The sequence below is a fragment of the Macrobrachium rosenbergii genome, chromosome 26 (assembly GCF_040412425.1).
Source record: "Macrobrachium rosenbergii isolate ZJJX-2024 chromosome 26, ASM4041242v1, whole genome shotgun sequence".
Lineage (NCBI taxonomy): Eukaryota > Metazoa > Arthropoda > Malacostraca > Decapoda > Palaemonidae > Macrobrachium > Macrobrachium rosenbergii.
This window is the reverse complement of record NC_089766.1, coordinates 7,631,737-7,651,007: the sequence shown is the minus strand read 5'-3', so window position 1 is coordinate 7,651,007 and position 19,271 is coordinate 7,631,737. Positions and strand designations below refer to the sequence as shown.

Here is a 19,271-nt window from a genome sequence, read left to right as displayed (position 1 = left end):
ACGGAGAAACATGGAGCCAGTAACTCAGAGATATATAGTTATTCTCATCCATTTCGTTCTCTCGAACCTTCATCACAAATGGGATTAAAACTAGGCCTACTCACATGCATGCAAAAAAAAACCATGCGGCACGTGTATCTGTGAAGAAATGCCGGTATTTACACATCTGTATATATGCAAATACATAATATATTTATATAAATATATACTGTATTTATATAAATTGTCTGAAAACGGAATTATTAACATGTGCCACCTTTCCTTGACGTACATTAAACAAATACCGTATGCTTATTTGACTACACGCAAACAATAGTTACATAGGTCCCTCTCTCTCTCTCTCTCTCTCTCTCTCTCTCTCTCTCTCTCTCTCTCTCTCTCTCTAAATCCCAACAGACGCCAGTATCCATTTATCCTTCCGGCGCTGGGTCTAGAGCAATTTATAGATACAGCAAACATGAGCTGACGTATAGATCTAGCAAACATGAGCTGACGTATAGATCTAGCAAACATGAGCTGACGGCTGAACGACTTTTTATTGAGTCACCAATCCTACAATTTCTCCGTCACTAGCTTATCATTTCTAAGTATCGATCTCAAGGTACAAAGAGCAATTTCGATGCATTACTCTACACCCACCTCAATCAACTTTTCCCTCATACAACAAATTCTTCGGCACTTTCACCTCAGCCACTGAATCACACTATCACCGCCACTGACTAGGAATCTCATGTGTCACACTTCAACTCTTGGCCCAGTTCCTTTCTCCTTCCACTCTTCCTCTGGATTTCTCATATTTGCACGACTCCTTTCACGTTTGTATCCCCCAGGCCTGCCTTTTTCTATTATATTCTATTTCTTCAAGGTCCCTTTAAAACGCTCTTCTTTGACATATGACTACGTTCTCTTCTGATGTCATATCTAGATATTTTACTTCCCTTCCCAGAACTTTCTCTCCCTCCTGCAATAGTCCAGAGAACCTCTACACTGTCATTGCTTCCCTTCATTCCCCCCCCCCCCTAGGCCTACAGGCTACAAAAACATTAACATAGTTTATCAAGTCTTTTTCCTGCCGATAAGGATGTTCTCATAATAAAAAATAAAAACAACAGTAGGCCTACAGGCTACAAAAACATTACCATAGTTTATCAAGTCTTTTTCCTGCCGATAAGGGATGTTCTCATAATAAAAAATAAAAACAACAGTACCATAGTCAGGGATGTTCTCTAATCCTACAGGCTACAAAAACATTACCATAGTTTATCAAGTCTTTTTCCTGCCGATAAGGGATGTTCTCATAGTCAATAACCAACAATAAGCCTACAGGCCCCAAAAACAGTACCATAGTCAATCAAGTCTTTTTGCTGCCGACAAGGGATGTTCTCATAATCAATAACCAATAGTACGCCTACAGGCTACAAAAACAGTACCATAGTTTATCAAGTTTTTTTTTTTCCTGCCAATAAGGAAGTTCTCATAATAAAAAAAACAACAGTAGGCCTACAGGCAACAAAAACAGTACCATAGTCTATCAAGTCTTTTTCCTGCCGATAAGGGGTGTCTTTATAATCATTAACCAATAGTAGGCCTACAAGCTATAAAAACAGTATCAGAATATTGGGATGAAAGTTGATATGAGGCGGTTGTTATTCAGATAAATAATAAATTTTAGCTGTAACAAAGACGATAATGATAATAAGGCTATTGATGTCAACGACGATAACCATTCTGTGATGAAATTCAGAATGAAAATAAAAATTACAATCAAATGAGTACGATGACACAAATAAACGAGAGAGAGAGAGAGAGAGAGAGAGAGAGAGAGAGAGAGAGAGAGAGAGAGAGAGAGAGAGAGAGAGAGCTCTAACAGCGCTGAAGACAGTTTGGATGTTCGCTGCATTTGGGTATTCAGGTCCAAGTATGGCGGACTTGCTTATGTTGGATGCTAACCTCTTTAGTTTAACCCTATGGTGGTCGTATTTAACCCAATTATATCTGTAAGACGTATTATGATTTCCGTGCATGTGTCAAGGTTTCGTTGTATTTTTGGGTTTAACGTATTCACTGAGACAAAGTTCTCGCAATATGTGTATTTGTTCGTTATGTAAAGATTAATTTTCACGGGTTATTTGTTTCATCCGTAAATTTCAGATTTGTGTTTTGAGGTAATATTTGACGTGTTTTTCTGACTCCTGTTTAACATAATGTTTAGGACTTTAAATTCACATTGTTGATTAGATAGTTTGTTGAACTTTTTTTTTTCTTGACAGTTTAGCGTAATTTTTTGTGCTGGTCATTTGCATTTCATTGGGTTATTCATGTTGATGTTGATTACTGAGTTTAATTATTTGTTGTACTGACCAGTTTATTTTTGCTGCTGCTTCATTATTATGAATTTAATATTAAAAGTAATTTCTGAAGTATTGTTTTTGTATTTTTATTAATCCCTGTTTGTTGTAATACTTATGCTGCCCTGGTAATGTTTATGGATTTTGGTCAATTATTGTTCAATTGTTAATTCATGTCCTTTGTTGACTCTTTTTGTACTGATTCTTTTTTCGATTATTTGGTTTTCAAGTACATTTTGCTACTGACTCATATGTGTAAGTACTGATGAGCCTGACTCATTTGTACAATAGTATAAACGTTTTAATTTTAGAAATAAATTAGTATTAAGGTTATCACTTTGGTTTTAGTTTGTTCCTTCCTCCTTTGTCTGCCCCAATTTCTGCCAGATTCTCTCAGTCCCGATATTTTTGTTTTAAAGAACCTGATGAACCCAAGAGTGGTTCGTAACACCAGAAAAAAAAAAAAAAAAAACAGCAGAACCCTCCACACGAAATGAAACCTATGGATAAGGCTTGTCATAAAAACCATACAAATAGCCTCTGGGCTCACGGGTAATGACCCCATACACAATCCTGCGAGGTAAACCATACGGTAGAAGGATTTAGGGATTTATAAAAAGGAGCCCCACGCAGCATTTCAACGATTCTGGCTGCCATTTTTCTCAAAATCCTCCATTATTAGGAGAGAGGGCGATTTTTTGTTTACTTGCTATATATAGTTCCATTTTTGCCTGTTGGTCTATTAGTCTCATTTTCTGTGCTCCGCCGCTTGCCTCCAAAAAGGCGTCTTATCGGTCTAGCTATCCTCTAATCAGCTGCCTCCAAAAAGACATCTTATCGGTCTAGCTACCATATGATATATTGTCTCCAAAAAGGCATCTTATCGGTCTAGCTATCCTATGATCTATTGCCTCCAAAAAATAATCTCATCTCTCTAGCTATCCTATTGCCTCCAAAAAATCATCTCATCTCTCTAGCTATCCTATGATCTATTGCTTCCAAAATGGCATCTTATCAATCTAGCCATCCTCTAATCCACTGCCTCCAAATAGGCATCTTATCGGACTAGCCATCCTATGATCTATCGTCTCCAAATAGGCATCTTATTGGTCAAGCCATCCTCTAATCTACTGCCTCCCTCCAAAAAGGTATCTTATTGGTCTGGCTATCCAATGATCTATTGCCTCCAAAAAATCATCTCATCAGTCTAACTATCCCAAGATCTATTGCCTCCAAAAAGGCATCTTACCGGTCTAGCTATCCTATGATCTATTGCCTCCAAAAAGGCATCTTACCGGTCTAGCTATCCTATGATCTATTGCCTCCAAAAAGGCATCTTACCGGTCTAGCTATCCTATGATCTATTGCCTCCAAAAAGGCACCTTATCGGTCTAGCTATCCTATGATCTATTGCCTCCAAAAAGATATCTTATCGGTCTAGCTATACTATGATCTACTGCCTCCGAAAAATCATCATATCGGTCTAGCTATCCTCTGATCTATTGCCTCCAAAAAATCATTTTATCGGTCTAGCTATCCTATGATCTATTGCCTCCAAAAAGGCATCTTATCGGTCTTGCTATCCTCTGATCTATTGCCTCCAAAAAATCATTTTATCGGTCTAGCTATCCTATGATCTATTGCCTCGAAAAAGGCACCTTATCGGTCTAGCTATCCTCTGATCTATTGCCTCCAAAAAATCATTTTATCGGTCTAGCTATCCTATGATCTATTGCCTCCAAAAAGGCACCTTATCGGTCTAGCTATCCTCTGATCTATTGCCTCCAAAAAATAATCTTATCGACCTACCTATCCTCTGATCTATTGCCTCCAAAATGGCATCTTCTTAGTCTAAACATCCTCTGATCTATCAACGAAAGAGGGAAAAACGTGGAAAAGAAAAACTCTGTTTTGGGTGACGTTCTAACGACCTTTGTCAGAGAAAACAATTCTTTACACGAAAAACAAGAAGGAAAAAAAATTATTCCTGGAACGAATTTGGTGCTGAGAGCACCCTCGCGTAAACACTGAATAGGCCATTGTGAATAACATTGTACTTTTGCGCGACTCTCGTAATGGTACTTATGATTGTCTTAGGAAATTTGAAAAGAAACATAAAAAAAAAAAAAATTAGACTCGGCGAATATAAAAAGATATTCATGGGCCGAGTTTTCATGATGAGACGGTATTCTGAAGGCTTCGTAAAATAAATGTGTTACAGGGAATATGTGAAAACGGGACTTTCAGGAAATCCCTAGGGAATTTGTAGGAACATTTCATCGCCGAGGGCTAGTACTAAACACGGCGAAAAGGTGATTCATCTACACTGTTTCGCCGTGTTTAGTACTAGCCCCTGGGGGATCAAATCCACTTAGGGACAATTGATCTCCCTGGGGTTAGTACTAAACACGGCGAAACAGTGATTCATCTACACTGTTTCGCCGTGTTTAGTACTAGCCCCTGGAGCGTCAAATGCACTCAGGGTCATTTGATCCCCCAAGGGCTAGTACTAAACACGGCGAAACAGTGTAGATGAATCACTGTTTCGCTGTGTTTAGTACTAGCCCCTGGGGAATCAAATGCACTTAGGGACATTTGATCCCAAAGGGGTTTGTACTAAACACGGTGAAATACATTTAACCCCACAGGGGCTAGCACTAAACACGGCGAAAGTGTAGATGAATCACTGTTTCGCCGTGTTTTTAGTACTAGGAGATCAAATGTTCCTAAGCAAGCGACTCGTTTCACAAATTCCCTGGGGATTTCGTGAAATCCCTGGATTTCACATATTCCATGTAATATTATATATATACAGTATATATATATATATATATATATATATATATATATATATATATATATATATATCTGCAATTCCACATTAAAACTGATGGTACGGACACACTAGCATCTATAGCTTACATTAAATTAAACCTATCTCTTTGTACAGCTTAAAGCAAAACCCCCGAAATAAATGTTTTCCATTTTTCAGTGACGGTGATGGAATGAATGAATGAATAATGAACGGACAATGAAGAATACAATGAGTCATGGTGTTGAGAATGATAATGCAAGGTTTGTTTGCGTGTTGTTGCAACTTTCATTAAAAAAAATGTGCAGTTTTTCCATCACACGCCCCCCCTGGGAAAAAATACCCATTTTAGCATGAACAAAAAACTAAGAAAATCGTAATACTTCACTAATTAACCAGTACAATTATACAGGTTATCTGCAGTCCACAAGAAAGCTACTCTAGCCTAAATGATGTGTATAAGAAACCAATAACGCTTTTGCAATGTTTTATGCAAATAAAATCATATCATGTGACGCTAAATGTTTATTACGTAATGGACTTAAATCCTGGCTAGGCCTATGAATATTAACATAATAATTAATAACTATAGATGTAACACTCACCATCAGCCGGAGAAAGCGACGGCTGTCCTCCCCTTGTAGTACTGATCTAATTTGGCATTTTTCAAAATTAAAAAGCCATCCCTATCCCAACGTAATTTTCAAACATTCCACCGGTCAGGTAACATTCGAACATTCTTTAGCAGCTCCAAGTCAAGATTTTTAATGAGCAGGACGAGGTAAAATTCTTTAGCAGCTCCAAAGGTCTTGAATTAAAAAAAAAAAAAATGCCCGGTTACAGGTCCAACGAACCAAATTTTTTTGCTCCTGAGATCATCGTCTGCCTTCGGTTTTTTGGTTAGCTCGTCACCTTCCATGGAAAGTGGTCTTGATAATGATTTATGATGAATTAAGTCAAGTCCTTTCAAACGCCTTTTCAATCTAGACCGGGATTTTCATACTGTTAGGCCTAGTGTTCATGTCGGATTCTTCGTCAGGTGGTTGAAGTCAAGGACTACAGACCTTGGCTGAAGTGACCACCTCATTAACAGAGTGATAATGGGGTTGCTTTCTCATTTTATTTCAAGTATGATTGCTAAGAAGGTGGTCCACCATTTGAATAATACGTTTTATTATGTAATTCTGCCATGACACATATTATAGGCCTATGTATCACTTTCCAATTTGTACATGTGCTCCTGAACTCCACTTCCCTAGCTGGGACAGTTCTATGGTCCATTTTGAAAATCAGTATTTCCTACGGTCTGCAATTTCAAATATCCATTTACCTCAATAAAAAACAATATAGCATTAATGAAATATCATTAGTTGAATCACAACATTAAACAATACTTCGAAGCACGAATGACATCAGGATCACAAGTCACAGCGGTTCACTCACACCAAGGTCCATCCTTACACTAAGCCAGTAAACCATCAGAAGTTTGTTTATATTGCCGATGTCGGATCCAAATTACCAGTTTCAAACATCAATCCGTTTGGGTTGTTCTGAAACAATGGTTCGAAAAGCAGTTTCCCACGAATATGCAAGCTACATCTAAGATTTACTAGTTATTCAAGATCATAAATTTGCAAAATTATTTTCCGAAAATTGGTTATAAAATTATATTTGCGTCCTAACAATTTCTGCAGATCATTCATTCATAAGATTAATGCTTCGAACAATGTCTTGTTTGAACTAAAGTAGTCTCGAATAGTTTTCGAACATTTGGGTTTCAATTGGCTGAAAGCAAACCTTATACACACACACACATATAGTATATATAGTATATATATATATATATATATATATATATATATATATATATATATATATATATATATATATATATATATATATATATATATAAAAACGTTATAAATATATATATATATATATATATATATATGTATGTATATGATTTTTTCCAAATATGTACCACGTTAATCCTTTAAATGCTGAAACAAGTATAAATGAAACAGAATCATGGTTTCTGTTCTCATATAAAAACGTTATAAACACATTATATATATATATATATATATATATATATATATATATATATATATATATATATATATATATATATATATATATATGACTTGAATTGCATACACACAACGACACAATCCTATCAAGAGCAACAAAAAAGATTCAGAAACACAAACAAGGGTTAGTCGACGCAAGCACATCTCCGACAAGCAGACGTGGCAGAGAGGAGGAGGAATGGTGGAGGTCGAAAGTGTTGGAGGAGAGACCATTGAGGTTGGAGGAGCAAGGAAGTAAAAGACTCAGGTCTGCCACCAGATGGCATCCATAATGGATGGGGCAAATTCTAGCAACCCTGGTTGACGTATCCACCTTGTCATAGAGAGGTTCAGTTCTGCCGGGAATGGATGTCATATGCATAAGAATTCGCTTTTTATGCGAGATGAAGAAACATCTGCTTTAGTTTCGGGTGGGCTACTTATATCGAGGAATAGGTTAATGAAAATAAAGGATGGTTTAAAAGGATATTACACATAGGTCTAGTACTCTCAATTACTCTCCTCAACTTCCAATTATCGTTATTATTTTAAGTGGCAACATTTCCTCTCTTCGACAGTTGACAAGTGCAAGGCAGTTCTAAAGTGAATGATAAGGTCACGAAGATCCGTCCTTTTATTTTCATACGCGATTTTCAAAGAACCCAATTTCCACTGATTCGAAACGTGAAGAGCCATGAACTAGCTTATAAAGGAGAAGAAAAAAAGGCGGGGAGGGGGGTGGATAGGGGGAGGGGTCTACATATACGTCGTCGAGGTCCCAAGAATATTTTACCCGGAAGGGCTTCATAGCACGTAGCGATAAAGGAGGAAATGCCTCGAACAAACGAGCTCTCTTACACGAGTTTATATATCAGCGGCGCTTCCTCCTTTTCCAGACGACCTGATATTGCCATCCGGGCGTCGTCTATCCAAAATACAGTACTCCATTCTCGCGGGACATGATTTGCCTCCATGATGCCTTCCCCAAACATTTTCAAGTGAAAAACCAATGGTTTATGCATAAGCGATAACCAACGTGTTATTTACGAGATTTTCACGGCAACGCGCAGCAAGGGGAAGTCATTCCCGCTTATGCTTCTTCTTCTTCTTCTCCTCGAAATACTTCTTTCTTTTTATGAGTGACCATTCCTCAGAGGTGGATGAGGAGGTCAGTTCCCCTCTCCCTCGCCTCGCCCCCCACCAACCCCTTTCTTTATAAGATGAGTTTTGGAACAAGCTCCAAAGGTCATCGTTTTATCTCCTTCTATAGTCTTACGTTTTCTAGTCAGTTCAAATCAAATGTATCATTAGCAGGTGTCTGACAGAGCTCAGCCGAAGGAATTTTTCCTAAATGAGAAGTGTCGCTGGATCCCCAAGCAAAGTAAAGGTAAAGAAGTTGGACAGCAAAGTGAACGGGTTAAATTTAGAAGACAGAGAAATGCTCTTGTCTGAACTATACGCACGGCGCGCTCGAGCGCAGTAGAAATAAACCCGAGCAGTTAGTTTAAAGAGTGCTTGGTCTCTTGTCTCGAACCACTTTATTTTCATTACTTCACGTTAATGACGTTGTAAAATTTCCGTACACACGCATTCTCTCTCTCTCTCTCTCCCCGGTACTTTCTTTCCCATTCACCGGGAAAAATTCCTCATGGAATTACATATACTAAAGGAATGTCCCTAAACACCTGCAACTCTGCGAGCATCCAGGCATGTCTTCATTGTATTTTTTCCCTCCGAAGCGGAATTGGAATGCTCATACGTTGGCGCTGAATGAAATGTTTTATTCATGGCTGTTAAAGAACTAAAGTGGGCGAGCGCCAAAATAATTGCCAAGATTTTCTTTCCGTGACACGTGTAGATCTTAAAATGGTCAACCTTTAACGTCATCGGTATTCGGCTGAAATCGCTATGTTGCTGCGCCAGCTACGTTGTCTGAAATGTAGCGTAGAATTGCTGATAAACAAGCAAATTTTCGAAGAGAGAGAGAGAGAGAGAGAGAGAGAGAGAGAGAGAGAGAGAGAGAGCGAGCATTTCCCAGTATCCCACACCACCAATAACTATTTGATAAAATTCCATAAACCAGTTTGTCACACACAAATAGGCCGAAGCTGACGACAGTAACGGAACCATGCCCGATATTGCGCGCTAGTACTATTAGTATACACGGCCTTGTTCTCGCTCATCCAAATGAGCAGCGTAGCCCGAGAAATGTCAGCAATTACTGCTTTCACAGGCATTCTAAATCAAGCCTCCAATGGGGTGGAACAAGCGCAAAATGACCCGGAGAAAATGGTGGACCACCATCTGGAACTACTCCGTACCTGGATGCGATTAACTAAACAAACCGTCTCCTGTTTGTTGCGTTTAACTGCCCTGTTTTGAGAACCTGATCGTTTCATCTATAGCCTTGGGTGTTTGTGGTCCAGTGGTTAGGATGTTCGCCTCACCAGCAACTGAACAGAGGTTCTGAGGTGGGCGATTATATATATATATATATATATATATATATATATATATATATATATATATATATATATATATATATATATATATATATATATATATATATATATATATATATATATAATTACACTTTATGAAGGTATATATATATATATATATATAGTATATATAATTACACTTTATGAAGGTACCTGGTAAGTGTTGGCTTTTTGGTTGCAACCCACCAAAGGTTGCAACCAGAAAGCCAACACTTTCAGGAGGTTAAGTATATTTTAGTTTAACCAGGCCACTGAGCTGATTAACAGCCCTCCTAGGGCTGGCCCGAAAGATCATATTTATTTTACGTGGCTAAGAACCAACTGGTTACCTAGCAACGGGACCTACAGCTTATTGTGGAATCCGAACCACATTATGACGAGAAATGAATTTCTATCACCAGAAATAAATTCCTCTAATTCTTCATTGGCCGCTCGGAGAGTCGAACGTTGGGCCACCAGTGTGCTAGCCGAGAGCTCTACCCACCCCTCCATTGAAGAACTACTTTCAGGAGGTACCTTCTTGTAAAGTGTAAGATATATATATAGAGAGAGGGAGAGGGGAAGTCAAATGTAGCAAAACAAGAAAAATTACATTGCAGTAGTTCCATAAGTAGACAAGATAACGACGAAAGGGCCACAGAGATGGTTTGGACCTGTCCTTCGTACAACCCCTGGCTTAGAATAGCACGTGATAGTGTCAGCTGGGTCCCTGTGGGTAGCAGAGGAGTTGAAAAGCTCAAATATGCTTGGATATGCACACTATTCACCTCCAGTACAGACAGGCAACCATAAAACGACCGTGGGTGTCCCCATTTAAGAACCTCACAGCTGGAAGTTGTTGAGGGCAGTCGTGGCAGAGAAGCTTCTGAGGACCAATTTCTGGAAGTTAGATTAGAGGGACATAGAGAAGCATGTTCAGGTAATAATTAGACTGCAGTTTTAATACATACATTAGATATGGAATACAGAAGGAGGTTCAAATAACCAGTGCATGAGATAAATGACCCCGTGTTCAGAGGTGTGACAAAGAAGGACTCTTCCTTTTCTTAAAGTGACTCGTAAACATGATGTGAATTGAGTATAGAGTTTAGGTCAAAGGCCAAGCACTGGGACAATGAGGTCATTCAGCGCTGGAAAGGAAATTGAGAGTAGATAGGTCTGAAAGGTGTAACAGAAGGAAAACCTCGCAGTTGCACTATGAAATATTTGTTAAGAGAGGTTGGATAGCAAGATAGAAGAAAGATATGAATGGAGGTAAAGTAAAAGGAATGAAAGAGGTTGCAGCTAGGGGACAAATGGATGCTGCGAAGAACCTATAGTAATTCCTACAGTACACCACATGAGGTGCACTGACAGCATTACCCCACCTACAGGATAAACATGATGGGTTCCCCCTGAACAGTGACGCTTACAGCAAGATCGCCCTTGTCTGTTCAACCCTTGTTCTGCTTTTAGTAAGAAAACCTTTGCTGATAAATGCTACATTTGTAGAAGAGCAGAAACAGCTTTAAAATCATTTGATAAATGTTTTCATTGGTAATACTGTATGTACAGTAATGGTTTACCAGTGGGTGTTTGCACTCAATGGCCTGTGTTGACCCCAAAGCCCAAGCCTGGCCCTTTTCAGGCCTGGATGATCATATCAAGGTTTCTAAAACTAAAAACACGGTTCCCAAGAGGTTGCTAATACTCAGACAAGGGTTGCCAAGATATCGAGCTGACTTGATATGCTTATTAACAGCCATTCTTTGTACTGTAGCACTGCAATTAACAACCTTGTAAACCCAGAAATATTTTTTAAGTGCTTGTTTTAGAATCTACTACTGAGCCTGTAATTTAAATTTACTGCAAACTTTAGCTTGGAAAAGCCTCACAATAGTAAGAGAATGCTAATGTTATTCTCTCCCCACTTCTCAGTCATACTTTAAATCAACACATGCTTTGCACTTTTCCCTATACACTAGGTTATGGTATGACCCTATAATTCTTCTATCTCTTTCTCCAATCTTCAGCAGAAAACCCTAGTGGGCAGAGTCACCTGACTGTAAACCCAAGAGGGCTCCAGATGGAAATCAGCCCGCAGAGAGGGAAACATTACAAGGAAAAGATGATAAATAAATATGAGGGTAACAGAAAATGAAACCGGTAAACTTGAAATTTGGAGAAGTCAGCACAAAAGCTTACCCTTTATCACCTTTGCCATCCATCTGGAGCCTTCTGTCACTCAATTACTGCAGCAACTTACCTGTAATCCCACCAATCTGGCACTTTCCTACATCGACCTTCTAACTCATTGGTTACAATTCTCAACTTGGACTTCTACAAACATTATCAAACTGATAATTATAAACTATTATAAAGATGACAGATTGACTGATAAATGAAGAAGAATGTGGGTTAGGACAAGGAAGTGTGTGCTTGGATCAAGACAGGGTATTTCTTAGGAAACAGTTATGCAAGACTTAGAAAGTCAAGGGGAAAATGCGGAGAAGTTTTCTTCTATAGGATAATGGTGTCTGGGATACTTGCACACAAGAATGCCCCCATATAACAGGCAATGGTTTGCAGTTCTGTAAGAACAAAGGTAATGTTGAAAAGAAACAATGATGGGTTTGTAAATTACAGAGTTCAGTAGAGGGACAACTTACCCAGCTGAATGCTCAAGAAAACTTCAGTGAACTTCTCTTCTCAAAAATAATTTCACTGCAAAAGATAAATAGCAATGCAGTATTTTTCAACCGACAGTACACCCTTTCCTAATTGACTTGACAACTGTTTGATGGTTTCTCTTACCTTCCAAGACCCAAAAATGGATGAATTTTTATCCAAACTACTTTGATAAATTGAGACTGGCAGTTCAGACTTTTATAAAGCATGTTCTTGTCTGAACACTTCTGACTGCTTAGCTTAAAGCAGAATAATAAAGTACTTTAGTCATTTACAAAACAAGTCCTGAATGCTTAGCTTAAAGCAGTAAAATACAGTGCTTTAGTTATTTACACAGCAAGTACTGGCTCCACACTTCTGACTGGTTAGCTTAAAGTAAAATACATGTACAATAATACCTACTTCAGTCGTTTACACAGCAAGTCCTAGCTCAACACTTCTGACTGGTTAGCTTAAAACATAATAATCAGTACTTTAGTCATTTAAAAAACAAGTGATGGCTCAACACTTTTAACTTGTTAGCTTAAAACAGAATAATAGTGTCCTTTATTTATTTACAAAGTAAGTCCTGTTTCAACACTTATGGCTGGTTAGCTTTTTTCACTGATGTTTAATGAAAAATCAATCTCTTTATTTCCACTATGCATGACATTTCATGGAAATACTCAAGCTTAAAACTACATACACAAGTACATATGTATAATGCTGAATAAAATATGGAAGAAAAATTCATGTTAACAGTGACAAAACTAATTCTTAATTTGGAAATCATACAAAAACTACATGGGGAAAAAGAAAAGTGAATACCAGAAAATTTATTAAGCTAGAAATATACGGTATTCAATGAGTAGAGTTAAAAAAAACTACAAGAGAAAAACTTTTAACACTGCATGGAAGAACGACATCTTACTTCTGAGTTAACACATTCATTCTAAGATGGACCTAATGAAAAAACTTCTTTGGAACCCAGCGCATATACAGTATATGACTTCTCTAGTATGAGTTTTCACGCACCTTTTGAGACACCATGATTCAGAAAATCACCTTTGGTATTCATGAGAAGTGAATGCCTTCTCTCCAATATGTTCTCATAAGTTTTCCGAGAGCAGAGGAATAATAAAAAACCTTTTTGGCACTCAGTACATTTAATTGGCCTCTCAATATTATGAGTTTTCATGATTAATCTCGAAGTATTTGAAACTGTCTAACATTTTTTATATTAGGACCAGAGAATGGCCTCTTTCTACAATGATTTCCAATGTGCACTTTGAGAATTTCAGAATTATAAAAACTATTTGGACAAAGATCAAATACAGTCTGTTTAGAGACAAATTGAATCAGAAAAACTTCTCTGACATACAGAGCAAGTGAATGGTTTCTATCCTGTATGAGTTCTCATGTGTTTTTTGAGATTGCATGAGTCAGAAAAACTTCTTTGACATACAGTGCAACTGAATGGTTTCGTTCCTGTATGAATTCTCATGTGGGTTCTGAGATTACCTGCGACAGAAAAACTTCTTTGACATACAGAGCAAATGAATGGTTTCTCTCCTGTATGAGTTCGCATGTGGGGTTTGAGATGACCTAAGCAAGAAAAACCTCTTTTACATACAGAGCAAGTATATGGTTTCTCTCCAGTATGAATTCGCATGTGTATTTTGAGATTACCTAAGCCAGCAAAACTTCTTTGGCATACAGAGCAAGTGAACGGTTTCTCTCCTGTATGACTTCTCATGTGTATTTTGAGATTACCTGAGCCAAAAAAACTTCTTTGACATGTAGAGCAAGTATACGGTTTCTCTCCTGTATGAGATCTCATGTGTGATCTGAGGTTACTTGAATCGATAAAACTTTTTTGACATACAGAGCAAGTGAATGGTTTCTCCCCTGTGTGAGTTCTCATGTGTGTTGTGAGATAACCTGACTGTGAAAAACTTCTTTGACATATAGAGCATGTGAATGGTTTCTCTCCTGTATGTGATCTCATGTGGGATTTCAGATCACACAACTGAGAAAATGTCCTGTCGCATTCAGCACAAGTTATTCGCTTCCTTGTTTTGTTGTTTGTCATTGAAAATACCTCGAAAGTTTTGAAATTATTTTTGTCAGTCTTATTAGGAAAATTATCATGGTACAATATTCCACATGATATGAATGGTATGTGAGAATCCTCTGCTCTATCCAAATGTCCACTGTCTTCTGCAATAATCTTCTTTCCACTTTCTTCGTCAAAGATTGGAGAGTCATCCTCACACTTTATACACTGGGATGAAGAGTCTATATTAAATTCACTATGGTAAATAAATTCTGGTTCTGCCTTCACTTCTGAGAAAGTATCTGCATATAGAGAGCCCTCATCTGTGTTTTTGTTAAGATCCTCCTCCAAATTCTCCTCATCTTTTTTGATTAACAGCAACGATAATGATCTTTCAGCTTCCATTTTCACAGGATGTTCTATGTACAATACTCAATCCTAGTTAGGATCTGATGAAATTTTCCTCTGCTTGGAATACTCTGAAATAAAATATTAAAAAGTAAAACAATATTTTTTCTCAATACCACCATCTATAACACAATACAATCATTTTTTCCCTGTAAACACTAATTGGATCCTAAAAATATAAAGATAATTTTTTCTTTTTATAGTTCCACAGTTTGCTGATGCTATTTTTTTATAGGTTCAGTAGGTAAGTTGACCATAATTAAAACCATATCACGGCAGGTTACTTTGGGATGCAAAAAATTAACAAATCTGTCAGTGGAACTGAACATCATCTCTGCTGAGTGACTGTACATTATGACACTTGAAAACACTATTTTGGCATTCACAACCACTTACTGTATACAGTTTTTAGCAGATTGCAACACAAAATATATAACATGCAGTGTAAAAGACTAACATCTATTCTTCATGAGATCTCCCGAATGTTATGAACTTATTCACAAGAGAAAAACTGTTTTACCACTCTGCAGAAGAATGACTTATTTCTTCTGAGTCTTTACCTTCGTTCTGAGATGGACCTAATGAAAAAACTTCTTGTGAACCCAGTACATATGACTTCTATCTAGTATGAGTTATCTCATGCCTTTTGAGACACCTCGATTCATATTATTTCCTTTGGCAATTATGAAATGTGAATGGCTTCTCTTCAATATGGGCTCTCATCAGGTTTTTGAGAGCAGAGGAGCACTAAAAACCTTTTTGCCATTCTGTACATTTAATTGGCTTCTATATATTATGAAAATTTTCATGAGTAAACTCAAAGTATCTAAAATTGTCTAACTTTTTTTGCATTATGGCCGGAGAATGTCCTCTCTCTACAATGATTTCCAATGTGCACTTTGAGAAGTTCAGAATTAGAAAAACCACTTGGACAAAGATCAAATATACAGTGTCTGTCTAGTATATATGAATTCTTGTGTGTTCTGAGATGACTTGAACCAGAAAAACTTCTTTGACTTACAGAGCAAGTGAATGGTTTCTATCCTGTATGAGTTCTCATGTGTGCTTTGGGATGACTTTGACGAGTAAAACTTCTTTTACATACAGAGCAAGTATTTATATGGTTTCTCTCCAGTATTAGTTCTCATGTGTCTTCTGAGATGACTTTGATAGCAAAAACTTCTTTGACATGCTGAGCAACTGAATGCTTTCTCTCCTGTATGAGCTCTCATGTGAGTTTTGAAATTACCTAAGTCCAAAAATGACAAATTCAACAATAATTTGTATTTTCCTAATATACAAACCCACAACATCATGTGACAGAGGTATCCTTAGATGCGCATGCATGGACGGCTATGGTAGACTTGCTTTTAGAGAGTAGCACTAGCTATGAAAGTGGCCCGCAGGACCAGCAACCCCTAATTTGTGAATAGCCAGAGAGAACCGTGATATTTTGCCCAAGTTGGATGAGTGGAGAGAGATCGGGAAAGAGGGGAGGCACGAGGTGGGAAATTAAACTCACATGATGTTGTGGGATTGTATGTTAGGAAAAATACAAATTATTCTTGAATTTGTCATTTGTTCTGACACTGATACAAATTCCACAACATCATGTGACAGGGGACTCATAAAGAGGAGGGAGGAAGATCCTCCACAAACAAACAAGGTAATCAACAGTAACCACCAAAAATAAAATAACATTTAAACGAATAATACTCTCTTTAAAGTGATGTGATGGAACATGGGAGCTCTATGTTCAAATGGAGCCAGATGGTCCTATCCCGTGAACATCACATGCTGGACCCAGGTGGTGTTATGGAGAAGGGCCGCTCAATGTAATCCAAATGGAGCTAAAAGATCATAGCCTTCACACCACTTGTTGAGCCTGGGTCTAAGGAGAAAATGTCCAATGACTTATGTGTGACGTCTTTCAAATAAAAAGCCATGAAGGTGGTTTGTCTGTTCCAAACTCCAGCATGGAGGATCTGTCCCACAGCAGTTCTTCTTAAAGGCAACTGACGGGTCAATACTCCTGATGTTATGGGCCTTAACGTGTGTCGGAACGGTATATAAATCTTGTTCCACACTGTAAGCTCTGCTTATGACCTTCCTCAGCCAGAAGGAGATTGTGTTTTTGGAAATCTCCTTCTTAATACGACCCATGCTAACGAAAAGTCTACGTTGTGCTGGTCTGAGGCAGGCTGTACGCTTTATGTAGGCTTTCACTGCATGTATGGGGCAAAGCAGCATCTCTTCTTGATTGTTATCCAAAAAAGTCTTTAAGAGATTTAATGGAGAAGCCATTAAATCTTGGGTAATGGGATGATGGGTTCTGGGTTTTTTGAAGGAGTCTGGCAGAAAATCGAAAGCCATTTCCATCCATCCACAGGTGTGGGTTACATTATAAGAAAGTGCATGAATCTTACCAAATGTTTCAGCTGATGCTAAAGCTAAAAGAAACATTGTTTTTAAGGTTAAGTCCCTGTCTGAAGAAGTTCTGATGGGTTCATAAGGCGACTTGGTCAAGAAAGTTAAAACTTTCGTTATACCCCAATCAGAAAGTTTCAAATTTCGAGGAGAACAACTTTTCTCAAAGTGTTTGATCATATCCAAAATCTCCCAAGATCATGACAATTCAATATCTCTTGCTTTAAAAACTTTGGAGAGGATGGACCTATAACCTTTCACGGCCGGGACGAAGAGGTTTTTCTCATTCCTCAGAAAGAGAAGGAAAGCTGCTACATTTTTTACAGTTGTTGTGAGGGGATGTAAATCCCTCTTAGTGCACCAGTCCACGAAGACTGGCTATTTCCTTTCGTATAGTTTGAGGGAGGATTCTCTAACCAAGCTGGAAATAACTTTTGCAGCCTTTCTAGAAAAGCCTTTCTTTCTGAGGAGTTGCTCAGTAGTCTCCAGCTGTGAAGTTGAAGTGATTCTACTGCCCGATGTAACTTTCCGCTGTGTTCTTGTTTTAGTAGGTCTGGTGTTATGGGAAGACGTCTTGGGATGTCTATGAGAAGATGTAGGAGATCCGCATACCATTCCGCTTGAGGCCACATTGGGGCTACCAACGTCATTTGGAGACCCTGAGAAACGAAGCACCTGTTGATCACCCTCCTGACTTGGCTGAAAGGGGGGGAATATGTAAATGTCTAGGTTGTTCCACTGGTGTTTTTGTCTGGAACTGGAGAGCAGTATAGGGGTAACTTGTGGTTCTTCCATTGTGGGGCCCAGCCACATGCTGGGGAATCTGTTCGCTATTGATTGGAGCATGGACCACTCCATCCCCACTATCTGTCCTGATCTGCTTAAGGTGTTTGCCACAATGTCCTTCTTCCTTGGGATATATCTGGCAGTCAGTGTCAGGCCCTTGAGTTCCAACCATACGTGAATCTTGATTGCTAGTTGGTTTAAGGAACGGGAAATCATCTCCCAGTTTGTTCAAATAGGAGACAACCCAAGTGTTGTTGCTCATCAAGACTGTTGTCTTCCCTTTCAGGTCCTCTTGGAAGTACTGTGCTGCAGAGCTAACCAGGCTGCCTTCATCTCCAGAACATTTATGCATTCTTTTTGTTCTATCTTGCTCCAAGTCCCTGAAACACACTTTTTGTTTAGGTGTGCTCCCCAACCAGTCCCAGATGTGTCCGAGAACACTAGCATCTCCAGAGCTAACTGTCCCAATTTCATTCCTTGGAGATGATTCTTTGGGTTTCTCCACCATTATAAATTTCTCCTGTTTTCCTTTGTTACCGCAATCAGTTCTGTATTTTCATGAGTTTGGCTGTCTTCTTTTAACTTCCATTGTAGAGAACGTACTAGGTGTCCAATTAGAATCTGTCAAGTCTTCATTGGTTGCATGGACTTGGCGAGGAACCTTCTCAAAACTTCTATCAATATCTGGGTATCTATCATCATTCCCAAGTACTTGATTCTCTCTGTCGGAACTAAATCCGACTTCTTGAAATTTATGAGATTCCCCATGGTCTCGCATGTCTTTAACACCAAGTCCCTGTCCTTCTCGGCTTGGGCTGCAGAAGGTGACAGGATGAGCCAATCATCCAGATACCTGCAAAGACGGATGCCTCTCTTGTGGGCCCATGCTGAAACTAGTTGAAAAATTCTGGTGAAGGCTGGGGGGGGCCTGTCGCTAAACCTTAAGCAGAGGGCCCTGAACTGATAAGTTTCCTTTCCTGACACAAATCGAAGGATTTTCCTGGAGGAAGGATGAACCGGAATTTGTAGATAAGCATCCTGCAGATCTAGAGAGATCATAAAGTCTCCTTGCCTGACTGCTGCCAGAACAGACTTTGGTGTCTCCATCTTGCACAGGGTTAGCTGGCCTCCAACCTCCTGATGCTTTCTGCACCAGGAAAAGGCTGCTGTAAAACCCTGGAGATGGTGTCTTCACTATTTCCACAGCCTCCTTGTCCA

At 38.6% G+C, this 19,271-nt stretch overlaps 2 protein-coding genes across 4 annotated transcripts in view; both read right to left on the bottom strand.

Annotated features, from left to right (window-relative positions):
- Positions 1-6,624, bottom strand: part of LOC136852984 (zwei Ig domain protein zig-8-like) — a 208,834-nt gene extending 202,210 nt beyond the window's left edge. Inside the window, exon 1 of the mRNA XM_067128077.1 lies at positions 5,766-6,624. Coding sequence (XP_066984178.1) covers positions 5,766-5,768 — 3 coding nt within the window. The 5' untranslated portion in view covers positions 5,769-6,624. The remainder of the gene's footprint in view (positions 1-5,765) is intronic.
- Positions 6,625-13,523: 6,899 nt separating this feature from the next.
- LOC136852983 (gastrula zinc finger protein XlCGF52.1-like) overlaps positions 13,524-19,271 on the bottom strand; it is a 36,785-nt gene continuing 31,037 nt past the window's right edge. For all 3 annotated transcript variants that reach the window (XM_067128074.1, XM_067128075.1, XM_067128072.1), the window contains one exon: positions 13,524-14,911. In XM_067128074.1, coding sequence (XP_066984175.1) covers positions 13,776-14,837 — 1,062 coding nt within the window. In that variant the 5' untranslated portion in view covers positions 14,838-14,911 and the 3' untranslated portion in view covers positions 13,524-13,775. The remainder of the gene's footprint in view (positions 14,912-19,271) is intronic.